The 23,028-nt window shown below is 42.1% G+C and overlaps 1 protein-coding gene across 7 annotated transcripts in view; it reads right to left on the minus strand.

Moving 5' to 3' along the window:
• Window positions 1-23,028, minus strand: part of ccdc88ab (coiled-coil domain containing 88Ab) — a 63,021-nt gene that overhangs the window by 30,070 nt on the left and 9,923 nt on the right. For all 7 annotated transcript variants that reach the window (XM_031875172.1, XM_031875154.1, XM_031875182.1 and 4 more), the window contains exons 3-4: window positions 19,311-19,419; window positions 5,715-5,784 (exon numbers count right to left, since the gene is read on the minus strand). In XM_031875172.1, the coding sequence (XP_031731032.1) occupies window positions 5,715-5,784; window positions 19,311-19,419 (179 nt within the window). The remainder of the gene's footprint in view (window positions 1-5,714; window positions 5,785-19,310; window positions 19,420-23,028) is intronic.

The following is a 23,028-nucleotide window of genomic DNA, read 5'->3' on the forward strand; positions in this document are numbered from 1 at the left end:
GGAAAAATCGTCCCTACATCTCACATTTACTTGGACGGACCAATTAACTAAATTCTTAGTTTGTTTCAATTCCCCCCTAATAAACCCTCCTCTCTAGTAAAAGTAACAATGTTTTCCACGGTGTAGATCGCTGACAGGATGAACTTCCAGTACTCTTCCACATGTCAGCACATAGTGTCAGAAACGGCTGAAACCAACAAACAGCTGCTAGCATGCTCAACAGGCCTGAGCTCATCTGAGGGATTTACTCCTGAACAACAGTAAACCAGGTGGTGCCCTGTGTGTGTTACACTGACTAAGAGGTATACATGCAAGTTGTGAATCTATGTTGATACCAGGACTATGCGTTTCCCCTTTTAGAGCACTGCATTTGTGCGTATGTTTGTTTGTTTGTATGCATGTGTGTACATGTGTGTGTGATAAGCTAGCTCATCATGTGGCCCAGGGGGTAGTGAGTGCGAACACTGTCCGGCTCCAATAATAATAAATCCAGATTAGTGACCGCATGGTTTTTGTCTCGGGTGGTCTGTTTGCCGCTCAATTTAATGGTCCAATCATCAGCTAAATGGCAGGCATACAGGAAGACAAGTATTATCTACCAGTTTACAATTCGTGGGACTTTCTAAATGTATTTAAATGAAAATCAAAACGGATGAATAAAGCTACTTCTCAACATTATCGCAATTTAGAGAGCGGCAAGTAGACGACCAAGCAGTTCCTTTGGGAAAGCTCAGAATCCCAAAACAGAGAATCTATCCTTCAACTTTACAGAATCCTCCTGACTACCAAGTAAATCTCCATCCTCTCATTCTTCTTGAATCAATAGAGACACACCAGTCAATGTGTTATTGAGCAATCTAGACCTCGATGCGGTCATGAAGTTGCACGTTAAATGATCATCTTTTAAATAAGAGACCGATATTATACTCATGAGGATTAATCCTTGATCAAAGGCGCAAGCCAGCAGTTTAAAAAGGACAAACTATCACTGATAAGAGAAAGAAAGCTGCTGCGCTGCTCTCTAGACATAAACTTTGTGCTACGTCACAGCGGGTTGTTTTGCATTACAGCTGGTGGAAAACTAAAGCTTTGCAGCAGCCTTTTTCCCTGTATGTGATTTCACTGTTGATTTACTCATTAAGGCCGGATAATGTTTGGATGTGTTCATCGTGGAAATTCAGCTGTAATTACATTCGTTCTGTACTGCAGCCAAGTAAAGAAGGTGAATTTTGTTTTTCTATGTCTAAGGGGAACTTTCCAGCTTTGGGTAGGACATTACAGCTAAATATATTACAAAGAAAACATGTACTAGTCTGTACCACCTCCCACATCTTTCAGACGTCAGGGATGTGTCCGGCAACTGACTTTCGTCATTCTTTACACAACTATCTGTCATGTTTTGTGTGTACAACCGAGTGCAACACTATGATTGGCTGAATCTAAAACTATTATCCCCATTTCCAAAAAATGATTATGTTTCATTTCTCTCTCCGACAGCAGATTTTTAAACCCACCTTTAACGTCGGACTAGGAAAAGGTGTTTGTAGTCGTTACAAACAGCCGTACTCAAACTAGTTATTTTCCAGCTCACCTGAGCCTTAAAATGATGTCACTCCTGCTGCAGCCATAACTAACTTGATTAAATAACTGCAACTGCGGAGGACTGATTGTACCAAGTAGCACCCAGACATAAATTACACGGCTTTATGGGTGTTAACTGGGACACTGATGGAAAAGCTCAAATGAAGACTTGACTTTCTTGCCATCTATCCACTTTGGAAAAACCTCATTTCCATTCCTGCTATTGTGGTAGTGTGCTATAAGCCAAGAGGATGTCACCGTTTTATGCTTAGTCAGTACTAGAAAACCCGTAATCAGCACCTGCATTCTGGATAAGAGAAGAAATATTCAGCATTTGAAGAGAATAAGAGCAAATTTGGGCCTAGAAGGATGACGATAGATAAAACTTAATTCTAAAAGCTGCAGGGCTTAACGGTGCACTATTAGAGCTGTAGGAACCTATTCTGGTCGGGGAATGGATTTAGCTCAGCAAATCTACTGAAGCAACATAGGAAAGATAAGGACCCTCATAGGATAAATAATTTATACAGCTAGAGAGGGGGAACAGGAGGGAGAAATGGTAAGAGGGAGAGATGAAAGGAAAGGAGACAAAAGAGGGAAAGAACCACAGAGCACAAGCAACACAAACACATGGGAGGGATGTAGAAATAGAGGCACCCAGAGAGAGAAAGAGAGCAGGAGGGAGGCAAAGAGGCAAGGTTGAAAATAGAAAAGAGAAATCTCCCTCTAGCAGCAGCAAGTAGGCTTCAAGGAGGAGCTGCCATCTCTCTCTGCTAGCCTCCTCTTTTCTCCCTCCCTCGCTTCATCCATCCATTTATTCTCTGCAAGATGCATCCACCCTTCCTTCCTTCCTTCCTTCCACATTGTTACAAATCATCTGCGCATCCCAAGTGTTTGCATTCACTCATCTAGGCTTCCTTTTTCGCCTCCTCTCCTTCCTCCCTGCTTTATCCTCCGAGCAGGAGACAAAGGTCAGACGGACAGTGACTAACCCTTCTTCCTGCAACGCCATTGTTAATCTGTGTGCGAGGATGTGAGTGAATAAGAGGAAGAAAGAAGTGTGGCTGCCTACATGTGCAATCAATTGCTACAACCCTCTCTTCTGCCATGATGAATAGAGTAATTCAGGACCCGATGACTTGCAGTTCAGTGGTGAAACTGGTACAAGCAATCCGATATTGCTTTGACAGCCTGCCAGAGTATATTCAGCCCATCTCACTGGAGCAGTGGATGGAGCTGGCTGAACCTTATTTTCGGATTATTTCAGGGGCACATGTGTTTTATAAGACAAGATAGTGTGTCAAGTGACATAAGAAACAATGTACGAACAACCCAGTCTGCTTTTACACAAGAAGCACTGACCCGGCTCATCATAAAGAAGCAAATGACAAAATACAGAAATGCATATTGGCCAAATTTTCATTTTCTTCTGTTTATCCATTCTCATAGCTTTTAAAGCCAACCCAGCACTTACATCTTCTCAGTCGTAAACACACAAAAACAATTCAGTCTATTCTACTCTTTTCTGTGGAGACACCACAACACTGTGGAAACAGACTGCATAAACACACCAAACATTCGGCAACACACATGGAGCACCGTTTAGTCCAGAAAAAAAAATAATCAGGTCTATTTCTGCTAGAAAAGTTACTCCTTTGCACACACACACATAACCGTCAAGCCCCTCGGTTAATGCTTTCTGTCAGCTGTCAACAGCTGTCTTTCCTGTTGTTGATACTGTTAAAAAAGGGGTTCTGCTCAATGGGAGGAGCTTTCAGCTACAACCATGTTTTTGATCCATCACGTTTGGCCATATTTACGGAGAGAGGATATGATGCTTTTGTAGTCAATCACTGCAGACTGAATCCATGAAATAACAATAACATAAATGACTGCAAGTGACGTGAGTGAAGCAGCTACAGACCAGCATCAGACATTTTGGCGGGACAGATTAACCAAACAAATTTTAAAGGGAAATACTTAAGTTTTCAGAAGATCAGTCCAGATCTCTGTTGCAAATTCACAGGCTTTAAGATAGACTAAACAAAGGAGGCACTGTGTGTGCGCGTGCGTGGTTGCGCATGTGCATGCAAGCATATGCCCTAAACACGACATGCATGCACAAGGTTAGTGTGCGTCTGCGCATCTCACTGTGCATGCATACAAGGCAGACTAAGGTAAATCAGAGCCTGGGGGTACTACAGTGCATTCCCACTGTTCACAGGTTTGAACACACCCCTCCCCCACCCACCGACTGAACACTAGTGCACGCACTCACACAGATGCAGAGTCGTCCCCTGCCCCCTAATGAGAGCATAATAAAAGCCACATGGCCAATGACTTTCAGCTGGCAGACGTTGAGCCAGAGAGTCAGACTCCACAGCCACCGCTGGTCTGACTGACTGACTGATTACCTGACAAGCTAGAGGGTAAAGGGCAAAAGAAACCCCGGGGAATGCAGTCCACCGCTTTCTGTGTGCTCCGGTCCACTTGCTCGGAGCTGCCCTCCGCTCTCGTCTGAGTTAGGTCGACTTTAGTCACTTAAGTCCTTTGTAAGGCTGCAGATCGGTTTTTCAAGGTGTAGATCTTCAAAAATGTACTGCTTTGGAATTAAAACAGTTGACAATATTTTGGTAGTTCTGTTCATGAAAGAATCGGTCTTGGCTTCACAATAATGATGGCCTTACTTATAATAACATACTTAAAAATACTGATGAAAACGTGTTTCTTTTGCAGGGCAGATGTTTTACCTCTAAGGGGAATTAACAACCAAGTCATCCATGCATGAAAAAGAAACGCAGGCAAACACAACGACGCACGTCTATGCGTGTGTACACGCTGCGGCCTCTTATTGTTCGTTTATTTACCCTCCATGCCTGTGGGGGCGTTTGAAAATTTAAAAAGGCAACTGTGACCATTGAAAAGCGATGAAAACCCCCAAAATAACAGCAATGGCGGTGGTGAAAGTGTGACAAAAGCAGCTGAGGGAGGACGGGGATTTAGAAGCCATTTCATCTGCTTAAAAAAAAAAAAAAAAAACAGGTACGAATATCCTTCAACACGCCGTGTCAGCTGAGCCTGGAAACAATTCACTGTGAAGAGCTGATGATTACATTTGCAGAGATATACACAAAGGCTATGAAGCTTTGTGTGGACACACTTTTCCAGAAAGTAAAAATCCAATGACCGTGTAGTGGTTTTAGCTAAAGTTTTCTAGTGCAGGCTATTGTGCCTGTAACTGATGTTATCAGGATGGGAGCATTTTTTCCATCACAGTCATCAACACAATCCTTTTATTTCCACAGCCAGCACAGCATGATCTAAACCGATGGCCTGCTACTAGTTATCTTATCTCATCTCTTAGCTCACAGGCTTCATCGGGCTCACATTGGGATATCAAGTAGCAGTTGGGGCTGCAGAGGTCAAGCTGCTCAAACATGTTTGCATGAAACACAAACACTTGACACTGCGCTACTGTTGCGTCAAGGCTGCTCAGGCATATCAAATGTCTGTGATCAGTACAGGTCGAAGCTTTTACTGCAAAATGGTTAAATTAATTGAACACTTCAGGTGATAGAAGTACACAGAGTTAGCCTGCTTTGTCTTCTTAGAGCTTCATTAAAAGACTAGTGTTAATGTGTCCATGAAACCAACCCATTCATCTGTCCATTTCCCATCACCTCAACAACACAATCAGCACTGTTCACTAACGTCTGTGAAGTCTCTTCTAATTCTGCCATCAAGTCATTTATTTAATTAGTGTGGGTTATGAATGGCAGTCCAATAGACAGCTCATTATCTGGTTAATGGAGAAACAAAGAAAGGAAGTGGCTGGAAAATGAAATCTACATCCAGAGAGAAAGTCACTTGAATCCTCAAAGCAATGGATAATTAAAAGAGGACTATTGTTACTGATGTCTTATTAGAATGCATGTGTGCTCCTTGTGATCTGTACATATGCTTGCTGCTCAAATGATTCAACTAGAGGAATGTCTTGAAGCAGATGTGAATATTTTTTCTGTTTTTCTTATGTTTAGAGGCCAAGAGCACTCAAATTAAAACCGCTAGAGCATTGGTGAAGGTATTAGTCTGCATAATATGGTGGTTGTATTGTTTAGCACACTGACACTTACCAGACAGAGGGTTGCGGCCCAGAACCAGCACGTTTGGTAAAGGCATCATCACCAGCTGCTGGAGGGTCTCCTGGTACACAAAGAAATAAAAAAGGAAGTCAGGAAGAGAGATCAATATTTAGCATTTAAAAAGAATTACAGATATGAAAATGGAGAGATACAATTTGCACGACCCTAAGCTAGCTCAAACAACTTGATCTAATTACGCGCACACACACACAGTGTGTGTGAGGGTTGGGCACCTCATTTTGATGTTCTGGTTTAAGTGAAATAAATCATCAAATTATGGGCACTGCAATGGTGCACAAACAAGCTACGAGCAAATGACTTACATTCATGTCTTTACATAATTATATTGACTAATCTTTGGCCTACACATGATGCAAAGTGTATTCATTCAAAACAACCATAAAAACAATTTGTCATGGTGCTACATTATAAAACCGTTGATGGAGGCGATCACTCAACAGCCTGACAAAATATTTTTGCAGTCCTGACCTTTAGAGCAGTACAAACAAAGTCCAAACCACAGTCGTGTTGAAAAGAAAGGCTGGTTTCTTTAAGGACATGAAGGTCACCTAACTTAAATATTTCATGTCTGCTTTTTGCCATCAGGTGGACAGAACTCATTAGACCCACAGTTCTATGCAGGTTACTGCTGATGTCTTGACAAGGAGGCTTATACAAGTACGGGGTGTTGGAGAACCCCCCCCCCCCTCTCTACCGCCATAACCATCTGCCCTACTGTATACATATTGCATTACCTCATCGTGGAGGTAAAGCGGGGCAGGAAATCATTTGGTGGTTAAAAATAGAGCCACAACTGATTATTTTTGAGAATGATTGAAAGCGGCTACCAGCTAAGTTGACAGAGTGAATTAAATCAAAACTGTATACCTAAAATATCTTCTACACGTTTGAACTACCTAAAATCACATTGTAGAAGCAGACACGTTGCAGGAATATAAAAAAAGGGTAAACCACTGCCACCATTGCTAATGCCAAGTCAAAAGGAGGACACCGTACTTAATAGGATATGTTTTACTGTCATGGACTTATCTACAAACAATACATTTTTTCCTAATCTTTACCTTAAATTAATGAGTAGGTTGATGAGCCCCTAACATAATATTTACAACCATATATTACCATATGCATGTATGTACTGTACAGCAAAAAAGACATGTACAAGCAAAACAAAATCTTATAATATAAATTACAAACTCCTTGGTGATGGTTTTAATAAAATGTTAAATGTTCACTCTCTCTCTTCCAAGGTTTTCTTTAACACCATGTTTCAGTTCCTCTTTTCTCCCATAAAAATGTGTTTGTACATAATGTGCTTGTTGTTTGAAGAACCTAAATGTGTCCCCGATTCCTCGTGTCAAGGCAAATGTATACAACACATTTGCAAACAACTTCAGATTTATCCTCCTTATCGGGGCTTGCAGCAGAGGTGACTGACCCCTGTGGTCGTCTGAACCTTTGTTGGCTGCTTGATTTGATGCAGAGACAGAAAACCACTGGTTTATAGGGGAAGATGTGAAGAATGTGTGTGTGTGGGGGGGGGGGTAGATTTCCAGTACATCACTCATCTGGTTTCAAGCAGATAGCACAGAGTGACAAATAAATAAGGAACTGCTACAAGATGTTGTGTATCATACTGTACTGTGCAAGTCTTAGTTGCGTATTTTTGCACATCCCCGTGTTGATGACTGTTGGTTCAGGGTTTGCAGTTAACTCATGAAGTGGGATCCATGAAGTGTGTGGTGAAAGAAAAAACTGTCATTACGACGTTTTCATTTGAGCAAACAAGTGAATGAATGTATTCTTGCATAAAAAAACGAATTGTCCATAGTTTAGTATATGCCCACCAAATGTCTTCAGAAGCAGCTTATATGACCTGAGGTGAAGATCTAAGTTTGGGCTGCACTGATCGTCAGTCACAGTTATTAAATTAGGAGCATGGTTGTCACGTTTTCTCTGTCATGGTGATATCAGCACTGACCCCATTTGCCCCGTCCGCCCATCTCTCTGTTTACACTGGTGTATAGGTCATGCAGGGTCATTGACACACAAAAAAAAAAAAAAAAAAAAAACCCAGCCATTTTCAAACCAAAGGAACAGAAATGAGACTATTCCCTTTTCAGATATGTGATTAAGATCTTATAAAGTGAATTACCGGCATGTTGGTCTTGTAAATAGACTCAGCCTTTAAATCGACAACAACAAATTCAGTGATGCCAAAAACACAGTAAATAATTCATCAAATCCGATACTATATGGTGACCCTGACTCTAATGATGAGTCATGCTGTGTCAGGCTGTTCCAGTCAGGAACGGTCTTTTTGTCTGATGACTGAGACAGATTGACTCAACAAGCGTCAGACAGAATAATCAGCGGCACTCAGACGGCCACAGTTGGTGTCTCACAGAACAGCATTTGGTGTGCCTGGAAGCCAATCCACCATGTAGAACTCATGACAGCCGCTTTGGGCAGAATCAGCCAAGACTATAAAAACGGCAAAGAAACCAAAATCTGCTTCATCAAAAGGAAACTGTGGAGCCTGGAGTCACCCTCATATCTAAAGTTGTTCTCCTTGTTCTTCTTGTAGTTAGTTGTGTTTTAAATCAATTTTCAGAGAGAAAGAGAATTGACACCAGCAGATTGAACATCTTGCTCTTGTGCAAACTGCTAACAGTACTTTCAGCATTGCAGAAAATGATGAGTCACCACAAAGAAGAAACACAATCACACACACACACACACACACACACACCTCAACCACCTGTCCCACTACTGCCCACTGCTTTCCATCAACACATGCTCACACCTGCCCCCCCTTCAATGGCAGCATGTGTTTGCTGTGCAAGCACGACATTTCAGGCCAGGCTTTTTTTTTTTTTCCCTGTCATCTTTTTTCAAAAAATGTTCACACTCACTTTATCACAACAAGTTCCCACTGCTAAGTAGTAAAGAATTGATCTTTTACTGAACACAAAGACAAGGCGAAAATTACATTAAGGGCTTCAGTGCGGGTATCGGCTAAAGAGTTTACAATGGAATAACCTGTACTGTGCTGAGTCATGAGCTTATTGCAACACTCTGCCTTTTCAAAACCACTTCTCCTCCCTTTCCTTCCATTGAACCACTCTTACAGTCCGTGTTCCTCTGATATGTCCGGGAGTTAGCTTAGAGCTTTCTGGAAAAAAAAACGTAAAAAAAAAAAAAAAAAAAAAAACAGCTTCTAATGTTTTTTCCTCTCATTTTTTGTCTTTGTTCGGTATCTGACTTTAGAACAGTAAAAACACAGATTGTAGCACTATAGAAATAATGGAGACTAGATTATTTATAGACGTTCAGAGTGCGAACGCCACTGTGTCTTTCCTGCAGAGCACAGTGCAGCACAATGTCTATATTTTATGCCATATGGAGAGGAATATTAAATCACTAGTTACAAACTATAATGCTCCGACTGCTTAAGGAGCTGGAGATATAAGGAAATAGCACTTGCTTTGGATTGGTTTTATTGGTAACCACTTTGTTTTGGTGGCGCTATATTGATGAAATGGAAGGATGGATGGACGCACTACTAATACAACACCGTAAGTATTTTGCCAGCAAATAGTGCATGTACATAAACGGCTGTATTTTTGAAAGATGGTGGGTTATAACATGCTTTGAGGATTAGCTGCAGGCTAATGAAGCTAAACTACAGTAGACTAATATGCCTCTTGGATTAGCTGGCGAAGGCTTAGCTCTCATACATAAAACATGATGGACACTGCAGGAGGGAGACCAGCCACCACACTGATCATGTCATGGTGATGTGCTACAAACACCGACAGGCATGCAAGCGCACGCACACACGCACACACACACACACACACACACACACTCTCTCTCTCTCTCTCTCTCTCACTCGGCTTTCAAACGGAAAGCCTGACTGTGGCAGCAGAAACGTCCTTGGCTCAGTCACTATGTCACTATCTAACCATATCCAATTCACACATGGGGAAGAGGGAAGAGTCACTCATTTATATTTTCAAAAAAAGACATTTACATAGTGAGGAGTGAGTGATGATGGAGAATAAATGAGAAATGGAGCAGGAAGATGAAGACGGAGAGAAAGAGAGAGATGCAGCTTTGATTCCAACACTTCTCACTCCAGGCACGCAACGCTGAGCTGCCTCCTCTTCTCACCGTCTTCCCTTTCCCCCCCCCCATCCCCCTACCCCGACTCTGTATTGCTGTATTATTGATTCCAGCAGGATTCACAGCTCCTCTTCCATCCCACGGAGACATTTAGACAGACTGATAGAATGAGGCGTTGGTTAAAAGGAGAGCTTGTCGAACACAATGGGATTCGCTCATTCAATATGTTTTGTAAAAAAAGGGATGTGGTATTGGGCACGTGCCTTTATGTTCATGTGAGCAGCTCAATACAGTCTTCAAATTAGCTCTGCAGGTCTGTTAAACTCACATACTATCACAAAAATATTGATCTGCCTCATCCTCCCAGGGCTGTTCCAACATTTCCTCTGGAAATGAAATCCCCGACATCCTCAATTCAAACTTAGAAAAAGATGTACGAAAGAATATTTTTTTTAAAGAGCATTATGAGGCAGAGATACAAAACCTAAATGATTTGGAGGTCTGCATCCTGCTCTATTGTCTCAAGCTAGCTGTGGGCTGAATGGAGGTCTGCTGACAATTGAGATAATATTCTGCTGATCCATCAGTTTGGTAGATGACGAGGACACACACACACACACACTAAAATAAATAGTGCATGTGCTCTTACAGTAGGAAGGTGTGTAAGTTTGTGTTAAAGTGGTGTGACTGACAAGGTTACAAGGCTGCTGTGCTTCTGTCACACAGGAGCCCTGTCTGTTAAACTAGCCCTCTCCAACACACACACACACACACAGCTCCCTACAACTCCTTCCCATCCATCCACCCAAGCACAACTTCCGCAGTGGCACAGATTTAATAGGGGACTAATTGTACTGCCACTGTCTGTGTGTGTGTGTGTGTGTGTGTGTGTGTGTGTGTGTGTGTGCGTACAAATGATGCCTGAACCCTGAATCACACCCATTCTGCAGACATGGAGTGTTACCATAGAAACGAGGGGATGGGTTTATTCTCCCCATGCTAGGGAGTCTGACACACATATACAAACGTACACACACACTCTCCCCTGGGTAAGGCACTGCGGACTTCCCTCCTGCTGAAAAACTGCAGAGATTATGAACTTGAAAAGGTTATTACCACCAACAATAGGAAGGAGTGTTCTTCCTCTTTCTCTCACATCTAACACACACACACACATACACACACACACACACACTATATCACTCTACAGCCCCATGAACCAAATCACTGCAAGGAAAGCTTGTCCTGCTGTTCAGCACTATAAAAGACCCATAAGAACACAAAAGGGGATTTGCGCACTGCGGTTCAATATCCCTCCAGTCGCCTATTTAGATAGATGACTAAAGGCTTCCTTCTGATACTCTTTATTTTATCTGAGGAAAACAAAAATGATCCATCGTCTATGGATGTGAGCTGGACGTTTTAATCAACAAGGGAAACTCATAATGTGTACAAAGCTAGACTACTTTGGATTTCTTTAAATCTAGAGTTTGTAATAATGTGTGCAAATAAGGTTAGAACCATTTTCTTTAAAAGAGAAGCCTGAATGACAATGTCAAACATCCTCAAATGGGAAAGTAGATATTGTTTAATTACCTTCAGGAACAACAACAGATGAAACTATTTTTTGTTTTACTTTGCCCTGCAGAACAACAGAAGAACTCTTAACTTAAAAAACAGTGAATAATGGAGAATTAAGAATGACCCTGTGAAAGTAATGATATTAGTCATCACGCAGTTCCTGGCTATGTGCAAATGTGATGAATAAAGAAGTGAAATAAAGCTAATTGTTGAACTACTAATTAATTAAATGTGACCTGACAACAGTTGCTCTTGGCTCAACAGTGGACTCCAGTGAAAAGGACAGCAGCCGGGGTCTCCTGTAGGCCAGATGGACGGATCATCTCTTACACGAGGAGGAGGAGAGAACGAGCCATTAGTACCCGGTTCCTTTTGTTCGCCGCTGTTATCTATCGGCTAGAGTGCTTTTTACAACAAACCCCTGAGGCTGAACGAGTGGACGGGTTGATCCTGCTGCTCGTCTCAAAAGGTGGAGGCAGGTGGGCTGGGGAAGCCCGACCCCTCCACCCTCTCCAAAACATTCAAACTACTTCAATTTTTTTGAATTCTAAGGCTGGATGTATTATATTTTTTGGACATGCTCTAGTTCAGTGATGGAAAACAAGAACCCAGCTTCCAGCTTCCCCTTAATAAAGCAACTCTGATAGTGCCTAAAAAAAAACAACCCGCTTTCAGCAAATGGGAACCTACTCTACATCATAACTACTGCAAATTCCCCTTCACATGTACTCTAGCTCACTCGGCACATGGACGAACAGAGTAGGTGCTTGCAGAACTGTATGCACACGCCGTGTTATTTTGGTAAGCCAACATTCGGTTGCCCCGCGAGGCTGTGATTATATGATGTGACTGGTGAGTGGTTCTGGGTGTAAACGGGAACGCCACTCGACATGAAGGCCTTGAAAGCTCAAAAACAGTGAGGATGTCTGTGTACAAATATGTCTCGGAAGAAGTGAGTGTTTGTCTACAGTAAGCGGCCAACAAGACTGCCGACGGCAATGAATTACATTTAATAACAAGAATACTTCCCTTGTTTTAAAATCTGAAAAGTACTCGCAGGGCTCGACAGTATGCGTTGCCAGGTTGCCTTTGGGATCCATTTTGAGAAATTGGCAACACATTTTTGGGCTTTGGTTGCATTCAGTGGCAACCCCGTTTTAACTTGTGAAGATAATGAAGGCAAACAGCAGAACGTGCACCCAAGTCTCTTCAGCTGCATTTGATTTAGCTGTCTCAGCAGAATCAAGACAGATTGGAGGTCATCTCTGAAAGCAGAGATGATGGACAAGCTGATGTTGGTGTCACTTGAAGGACCCACAATCCACCACTTCAATGCCGAAGGGCCAATAGATCTGTGGTGGGAAACAGCACAAAGATTTAGAAAACTAAAATAAGAAAGCGAGACAACGGCCGAACAAGAGGCCAGTGACTTGCTGAAATGGAGAACAGCTTAGAGCAGCGCTGGAAAATGAAGCATATGGCTAAAGAATCGTCAGAAATGTTATTACATTCGTCGTCATTTTCTTAAGTGATCCTGCAATTTTTCTTATTTGGCTGCCAAACTTTACAAATACTTAATCCAAGCATATTTACGGTTTTAGGAACAGAACCAAACACAACAAAGGGTTCAAAGCTTTAACTTCACTTATAATATTTATTCAAGATTTACTTCAGAACTATACTCCCTAACTCTACTCCATTAAGAAATGTCTGACAGCCCGTGTGATTGTTCAAAAACCTAGCTAGCTGCTACGCCATGGTCAACAGGATATTCAGACGAGCTAGCATGCGAGTCTGCATGACAACACACATTGAGCCTGCAGCTACAGGCATATGCCCTAATACACTAATTTGCCCATGACTGATGCTGAGAGGAGCAGCAACACAAGAAGTCAATAGGGAATTCCAGACTAACAAAACAAACATATATTAAAACATATTTACATATTTGTTTGTTTTGACTGGGTTCAGGTTGAAGGCAATAAAAATAGCTGCTGGCTTGAGGCAAAAGCTGTAATAACAAGGATGAAAAAAAGAATGTTCTTTTTTTATATTGAGTCAAAACCAAAAAACCATACAGAATGTTGCAGCAGATTTTGTGTGTGTGTGTGTGTGTGTGTGTGTGTGTGTGTGTGTGTGTGTGTGCGCGCACGAGGGTAAAAGAGTGTACTTTGCGTGTCTGTGTTTAAGCTTCACTCTGGCCCAGCAACAGAGCATCTTTGTGCGGCTTTAGTGAAGAAGGAAAAAACCCAAACCAGGCAACAGTCGAGTACGCTGGATTCTTCTTCATCTTAAGAAATGCTAAACTGACTTATACGTTCTCAGGCTGGTTTCAACTTGGCCTACAAATGATAACTAATCAAACACATCAAGAGGGCCAGATAACTTACCCATTATTACCTATTTTGAGAGCCTTGCCAAAGAACCTTGCAACGCCTCGGGGCCCGGCCCGCTCAGCATGAATGGTGCCCTCTGTCACTCTTTAAAACCGTCAAAACAGAGCTCCCAGCCTTAAGTTTACGCCACCCCCCAAACCAAAGCAGTGGCATGTAGAGGACAGAACTGCGCTTATTTCCAAAAGTAACGTCTTTAGATGGGAGCAGAGAAAGATGTTGCTTTTAACTTCCCAACAGGGCTCGATAGACTGCAATAAAACTAATCAAGATTACATAACATCCAAGGGAGCTTGAACATTCTTATAAAACAAAAATGTAAAGTACCCAGATTTTTGTCACTGGAAAAAGGTTTTGCCATCCCATTTATTTGAATGCGTAGTTTTGACATTAAATGGCACCAGATGCTCTCCGAGCCTGGTTTTCATAAACCAGGACAAAGGGATTCACTAAGCAAACTTTGAGAGAAGTCAGTAAAAGCACAAGGGACTTTAGTTCAGCTGGCTGAAGCTCCGTATTACACCCCGCTTAAGAATGCCAAACCAAGGCCACAAAATGAAAAAGGAGGCCTAGTATATATTTGGGCTGACCACCAGAAAAATGAAACCTTCGGTTGACTCTGCTGTACAGAAATGACCAAGTATCCGGAAAAGTTAATATCCCACTCAGGAAACGGAAATACGATAATTGCTAACATGCACATTTACCCTCACTTACAGTTAGGAAATATATTACTACAATCAACATGGCTGCTAATGTGCAACATTAAAAATGCATGGTACTTTCATTAAGATAAGCACACACATGCTTAGGCCTACAGCTGTTCAGCATTAATCTGTTCACCAGATTCTGAAGCCTGTCTAGACATTGACCTCCTCCTACACAATCTACTGCACCAGAATCACAACACAGACTTTGATCTCAGACACACACGAGCTCAGCCCCAGAGAGCTATGAAATGAAAACCATTATTGAAATTCTTGTCTTGCGTCAATTCACATTTCACAACCTCTGCACAAAGTCGATCTTCATGGGATTCCCATGTGGAAAACGACACACGCACACAGAAACACACACACTGCTAGGATTACATCTCAGAAGTCAAGGGGCGGGGAGAAGGAGTGAGAAAATAGTGAAGGTAAGGGGGGGAGGAAAGGGACAAAGGGAAGTCCCAGAAAACGTCCTTAACTGTACCGCCGATGGTTCAGGAAGGTTAAGGAATTAGTCATCTCTTGACACCAGAAGAGCCTCAGGGAGGGAAGAAAGAGAGGAAGACTTTATTGAAACGGAGCCCTTGCTGACCTGCCAGACGCTCTAAATGAAATATAGAGCCTTTATAAAAGAGACAACATATCTATGGACACCACTTCTAACCGGTAGCCTCCGGGTTAGACAATCGACTTTATGCGAGTGAATTCAGCCCCCGTTGACGCATTACTTTTAGGTTTGTCCACTTTTGCTCCATGAAGAAAACACATAATGCCCATTTGCTCTGTTGACTTACAGTGATATCCTTACCTAGAGTGGTTTCTAACCGATTCTGGGAAAATCTAATTAAAAAGGGTCTCAAGCGAGATCAATTTATTGAATGAGAGGAAGCAACCAACCATACAAGGCTTCCACTCACTCCATGGCCTCTGTCAAAGTGCTGAGTAGTACAATAAACTGAGAACCTGCCAAGTCCATTAGGGGGGGAGGGGGTCCTGGGGCACGCTAACCCGGAAGGAAATCTTTTAAAACCAAATGCATGAATCTGCTGCACTTTGACGGCAAGATTAAGATTCAAAAAGGACGTTGTACTCTTGTAAAAGATGTTGGTCTCTAGCAGCGGTGGTGTAGTCAAGTATTGTACTTAAGTGCAATTTTCAGGTACTTTACTTGAGTATTTCCATTTCATGTAACCTTATATTTCCCCACACAAATGAGTGCACGCCTGCTACATACTGCTCATGGTTTTGACTCTCGTCGACGGACCAGACAATAACTAGAGGAAGGACCGTCTTTACTCGTATTCTCCTACTTAGTGTTCTTGCATTTTTAAGCCGTCTTCTGAGCATTAATAATCTGAGTCAGTCTCTTTACTCTGATTAAATACAGACTATCTACCCTCTTGACACTTTTAGTTGATTAGCAGCTGCAACGATCGCAGCAGTAAAATAACAACTTCACGTCTACTTGTAAATCAAAGAGAGAGGGAGTTAAAAAGGGAACTGCACGAAATAACTGAGAAAACTCAAGGAGCAAACAATCAAGAGGGTCTCGTGAAACGCCGATATCCCCATGTGAACAAGCCACCGATTCTTTTTCTAAGAACCACATTGTGATACAGTCTGACTTTAGTCTAAATTACGATGTAAATATCAATTCCGTGGGTTGTTAAGGCCCTGAAAGGCCATAAAGGGGGCAGAAAAACACACAGCAAGGAGGGCATTAGGCATCTGTGTAGGGAATACTTAGCCCGTAGGTGGTCTATGTGAGGCAGAGCCTGCAGACACAAGTGGCTGAACAATAGTGTGACCAGGAGGTCAACAGAGCGATGCAGCGACAAACAGAGAAGATTAATGAAACACCACAGACGAACAAGTGTTTCCTTGTTGCCTTACAATGTCCTCCAAAGCAAAAACAACTCTGAATAGAATGGGTTAAATGCCCTCAAAAGATGCAAACACTGCACTTCTTGCCCTGCATTTATATCTCCAAAACAGCACCCGGGCCGATCTGGTGTTGGATACCATCATTTTAATAAATAACAATTTAGCACATTTCTATCCATGTATTTGTTTACATTTTGTTTTACAAAGTAAGGAAAACCATGTTTAATCACGCCTGATGCCTTATATATAAATGAATAAGCTGTGATCATTCTTTCTGTATCGGAACCGACAGTTACCCAAAGCCCAGATATCTGTATCGGGACTGAAAGTCGCATCAGGCATACCTACTCCTTAACTAACCCATTTTTCAAAAAGAGATGAGAAACCTCACTTTGAATTGAACAATTTGGCCAAATGGACAGAAGCCGACTCAACTTTTAGATAAAACAATGATTTGATTCAGTAAAACTTAAAAAAGGAATTAAAAAAATTAAACTAAAGGTAAATAGATTTTGCAATGTTTTTACAGTTTACAATGTACACATTCTGTCATTAGCAAAAACAGATAATTTCATATTTTCAGTAATAGTTTCCTTTTTGACAGAAAAGGTGGGAAGTATTGCAGTAAAATGCTGGATTCAGGATGAAAAAGATGCGAGTACGTCCCGTCGCTAACCGAGTCACGAAGATGCTCTTTATGTCTTCAACCCTTCCCGTCATCTCATCATCCACCTACCCGGCTGGTCACTACTTAACTCCAGCAGCCACCAACACCGATAATAACACTGCTGTCCATTAGAGGCGGCCGAGTGGGGCTTTTGTCGGCTTATAACGTCAAAGTCTACACAATAGGCTGATTGTTTAAATAAGACGGTGAGTGATTAACAGGATGTTTAAGACCCAGGCAGACTAGACCTAACAAAGCAATTATCCAACCAGTGACACTCTTCACTTGACTTCTGGGGCTAAATGTAAGAAGGAACTTCAGACACAGAAACAGCGGATTAAAGAACAATCTAAACACGTCAAAACAACAAGAACTATTTAGTCTCATTCAAGTACTATCAATTTACAAAAAAAAATAATTACATCGAACCAAAAGTGGGCCTTAATATACACACTGTCTCAATTTCATCCTGAATAATACTAAATTAGGTGATAAGTAAGTTCCCTGAGGATGTGGGTCACAGTCCTGAGTCTGAGGTGTCTCTGTGTCTGCTTGGACATAAACATTCCTAAATTTACTGCACTGTCGCAACAGCATGCTGGGTCACGCTCGATTCCTGTTCATCATAAACACGGTGGAGACGCTGTTGCAGCAATTTATTGAATCATATTATCTCTGGATTGTTTTAATCCGCTAAACTCACAGGTTTCACAATTGGATCAACATTTACACACAGTTAAGAACTGACACTGCATTTAAGCAATACTGTGTGACAGAAGATAGAAAAAAAAAAAAAAGAAATTTCAAGTAGAAAGAACTGAACAATTGTACCAGCAACTTGACATTTTGTTGTGTACCATGTTTGTTCCGATTTGTGTTGGTCTAACAGATCATGTGCTACCAAGCCCAGACGGTTTAGCCATTTCCCAGATTTGTAGGGTCCAGTTAGACGATTCAGGCTCTCAGGTCATAGTCAGACCTAGTGTATTGTATCTACATAAATTCATAATAATTCACAGTCTCAGCCGTAGAGAGTGAAATGGATTATAGCTTAGATTACATCATCAACTTTTTGGTATCTAGCCACTGATATGGCCTGCAAACTCTTTAATCAACCGCTTAGCGTGCTATGTGTGCGTACTGCAAAGTTCACTATGTGGTTAAGAGATGGTCCAGGATTTGCGTCTACAGACATTTCTCCCCCCCCCCCCGACTACTTGTATATCAATGCATTACTCCCTCCTGCATTTACAGCTTTCCACATGTGATCATATCATCCCAAAAAAGTGTGGGGCTCATTTTCTGATATGTTATCAAGGAGCTCATCTTTCATCTTTCCTCCATCTTTAACTCCCCCTCACATCCTCGACCACTTTCTCTTTAGGGACATTTTAAGATTAACTGTGGGGGACAGAGTTAACCAACTGTGCGAAGCAGGAAACACAGACAGAACATGAGATAAGACTTCACTACATGTGACTCGGTGTGCTTCTATCACCGTCACATCTTTCTCAATAAAGCTTCTACATCTGTCGTGTAACGCTGTGATAATGCTGCTTTATGTAGTTTTATTCTCTTTCGGGGACACCTTAGACAAACTGAAGCTGATTTATCAGGTCATGAAATAAAAACAGAAAAGTAATTGTATTGACTGATGTATCAGAGAGGCAGATCAGTGGCTTCATGCATTTCACATTCTTGATCTCTGTATATTTACTGGGCCCTCTCTGGCATCTGGATGAAAGAGTCACGATACCACATCACACGCAGTCACACATGTGCAAATATATCTCTGTCTATACTGCCAAGTCAAATGTGGCATGTGCATGTGTGGAGACATGTAATTCTGTGTGTGTGTGTGTGTGTGTGTGTGTGTGTGTGTGTGTGTGTGTGTTGTCTGCTTGGATTTTTTTTTTACTGTAACCCGAGGGTTAAAAAAAAAAAAAAAAAAACCTGTTTGAACGCAGACCACCCCAGTTCAGGCATAAGTGAACATGGAAACCGAGTGTGCGGCTTTACTTGGAGGCGAGCTTCAGACCGAGCCGCGCACGAACGAGTTTATACAAGTTATTCATCATGAGTCTGACCAAGAGAGACTGCAAATAAAACAGTTCGCAACCTTCATCGCAACGTGAACACTGTTCAAGCAAAAAGAGGAACAGCTGATATCTGACTCTGCAGCTTGTTCAGCAGAGAGAACTCTTACCTGATAGTAGCCTTTAATCTGCCTGATGAGAATAGAGAGGTTCTGGATGCGCAGCGTGGGGTCATTGTTCACCTTCTTGTTGGTCCTCTGCACCGTGGCCTTAGGATTTCTGTGGGGAGAAAAATGGCACCGTGCGTCACTGGGTTGTTGTTTGACACTATGTTGTTCTATGAGATGGAACCAGTGTGTGTTTGGCTAAAATCATTAGCAGCACAGTGATAATGGACCCTTGTCCAAGTAGGGTCAGTGACACAAGCATGTGAAAGAAAGCACAGACGCATTCAAAGACTGTCTGTTAAATCCAATTCAAACATCTCTATGCGGCATTTAAATGGTCCGGCTACATTGTCAAAGCTACAACAGCAGACCCTCTGTAGACTGCGCTACAGAGGGTCTGCAGATTTCATTAGCACGGTAAAGTGAGAATGTTGTTTATGTAATTCTGACCATTTCATCTGTCTGAATCAAAGAGAAGAAGTTTTCTTCTCGGTGCTCGCAGGATACAGAGCCTGTGTCTTTATCTGACTGTGTGTTGCCCAAGAGACATTAAAAAGAGCATGCACGACGACTGATGCCATCACGGGTGTCAACATGTTTTAGTGAGCCTCAGAGACATTCCACAAACTCTCCTCCCCAGTCACTGTTATCCAACAATCCACACTGCTATTTTGCATATCTATGGAAATTACTTGAAAATACCAAACCTCATTTCATCTCAAAACCTTGTTAAACCACAGTTACTGGCATGTTAATTGGTGTAACTAATTGATGCAGAGAGGTGAGTTTCCGAGCAATTTGTGTCCGTCTGTCTCTTCGGATGCTTAACATGCCATCTGCCAGTCACATGGTCAGTACTCATCAGCAATCCATGCATTAATCAATTACTGTCCCACGTTTTGACTTTAGAATTAACCTGTCAGGGCTTCTTAACTGCTACCTTTGGCAGCATGAATCATATTCATTAAAAGGTTGTTGAAATGGCAGTTACAAGTTAAAAGTTAAACAGACTAATGCTATGCAAGACATGTGGCCTTAATGCGATAACTACTGATCCCCTGAGGGAAATTCCTATTTCATAGACTCCCACTTCCCAGAACAGAGGGGGTGACAAAGCAGCAACACAAGATCTGATAAGGTTTCACCAAGTAGCAGAGAGACTCTTTGAAAGACACTGTCATACTTTGCAGGCTTCAAATACCTGTAAGGCACAGAAGTCCTGTTACATTCATAGGTAAATGGAATCCAGCACAACTGACAACTAATATTTGAAAGATTATACAATAAAATATGGAGATAAACATCACTTTTATATCTATTTGATCAAATATTTTTACAAAATTTAAACAGTGCATGCACCAACCACCAGCCTGGTAAAACTGGTAAAGTGGGTGCTAGATTTGTAGAACACTGCTAATATTTAATAATTTCTTTCTCACCGATAGACGACCATCGTTAATCAATCATTAACTGTTAACAGACAACATCAGTGCCTTGCATGCAGGGGTGCTGTGGTTGAAGTGGCTAACAAACCGCTCAGCAGCAACAATAACTGATGCACCAGTGTGTTGTTGTGGATACATGCAGCCACTTTCCCAGTCGGCCTCCATCCAGTCAATTCGTTTAGCTGCAAGGTTGTCAGCTGTGTGCGTCTGCCTGACTTACTCTGTCAGGGTTTCCACCTGTTTATTGTGAGCCTGGCGTAACGTTAGCGAGTGTCTGGTCGAGATAACAAGCGTGTGTGACGATGACTATGAAGTTAGCAGTAGCGTTATAGCTGTGAACGTAGCGGTGCAGCGTGTGTACAGTTTGTAGGTGAATAAATGCTCAAGATGTCAAAAGCATCTTTCGTCTACCATGCATCAAGCCCAAGAGGAAAAAGTAGTAAATTCTCCCCCACCTCCCTAAAACAACTACCCTGTAAATAATTCATAAGACATTTGCCTTGGGATTGTCTGGGAAAACAACACTTCTCGTGTTCTTGATATTTGTAGAGCCTCGCAACACCAGTACTAAAGGGCAGCTCTCTTTTTCATGATATGCACTCCAGACTTCAAAGCATAGATCCCATGACCTCTATATATATATATATATATATATATATGAGGGTCAACATGCTCCAAGTAGGGGGGAGGAGAGTCCTGGCTGCTTGTGAATGTATGCATGCATGCAGTGTGTAACACATGTGTAGTCATGCATGTGTGTGTGTGTGTGCATGCCTGCATCTGCGCTCTAGCACTCCAGAATAGCACATCTGTATGGGTGCATGAAGCTCAATCCTGAAAAAAAACATTCAGACGGCATATAAATCAGGATTTTTTTTTTTCCTTTATCATCCGTCTTGCTCCGTTTGAAGAGGTCAAAGGTGAAGGATTCTTTATCTTCCTCAAGGACGTTCAGCTCGGTGGATGCTTGCAGTCACGGGGGACTTCTGGTTGAATGGCTCTTCCTAATGACTTTACCATGCTGCTGCTCTGTTTCTACTAAGACTGATTAAACATAGATGTATTTCATATAAAACCAAATCCTACGAACCTGTCTTGTACCCAGAAATATAAATATCCCAAGTTCCCAACAATCGTTTTCATAAAATTCACATGTTGATGACAAAAAGACAATGTGCTCATTGGAATATGTATTTAATGCTTTAGTAGCTTAACTCTTAAATAATATTCTAATATAATAATAAGCTAATTGTGCTACACAAAGAATAAGGGCAGAATGTCTTTCTCTTAAGTCAACCAGCTGCAGTGTGGATGTGTTAATTAGTCTTTTGATCAGCCTCTGCCCTGATATACACACACACACACACACCATCATGCTAATCAGAAGGACACAGGGTTCTTTTTAATACTGGTCTAAATGAACAGTCATGTGACCTCCCCCATCTCCCCCCTCCACACACGCAGCCCCTTTGGAGGTCCATAGTAGGGGGTCTATTTAACCCGTTAATTAAGGAGCACAGGAGGCTGTAATCTTGTCAGGGCGAGGAGGGCGATGTGGTGAATGAGGTGCGTGTGTGTCAAAGAAAGAGACTGAAAGATAGAAAAACAGCAAAAAAAAAAGGGTTGCCCAGTCACACCATCAGAGTCAGCCAAGAACATGGCAGCCACAACATTATAACCCTGACTACTACACACAGTACATCCCTTGTTTTTTTGGGCTCTGATGCCACAAATGCGAGCACGCGACAGGCCGACACCCCCTGTGGATCGGCAGGCGACTAAACATAGGGACTTAGAACGGTAACGGAGGTCAAACATCCCGCTTATTGCCTCCCTCCCTGTTCCTGCTGATACAGTAAACCTACGGCTTTAAATAGAGAAATACATAAGGTAGGCAGAAAGCCAACTAAACAGCCAGCGAGGCAGACAACTAGCGAGCCAGTCGGCCAGACAATAAGCCGGTCCGTCAGTGCTGTCAATGGGTACTGCAGCCTTATGTAGAGCCTAGGGCCACTGCGCTTTCTCCTCTCATCTCCTGCCTTTGATTGGCTGGGTAGGTTAGAGAGTAGTGTTAACCTATATATGACAGGCTACATTACAGTCAGCGTGGGCAGCCAGCCAGGCACGCACACACACACACACACACTAGGCTAAATGCACACACACACACAAAGAAAAAAATGCAGGCTTCATTTGGCCACGTGTTGGGGATAGAGCTTATGAGCTGTACTGTCCAAACACAGCAGGGGAGTGTGTGTTTGTGACCATGTGTGTGT

This window comes from Anarrhichthys ocellatus, unplaced genomic scaffold (assembly GCF_004355925.1).
Source record: "Anarrhichthys ocellatus isolate YVR2014 unplaced genomic scaffold, GSC_Weel_1.0 scaffold3, whole genome shotgun sequence".
NCBI classification, from domain to species: Eukaryota; Metazoa; Chordata; class Actinopteri; order Perciformes; family Anarhichadidae; genus Anarrhichthys; species Anarrhichthys ocellatus.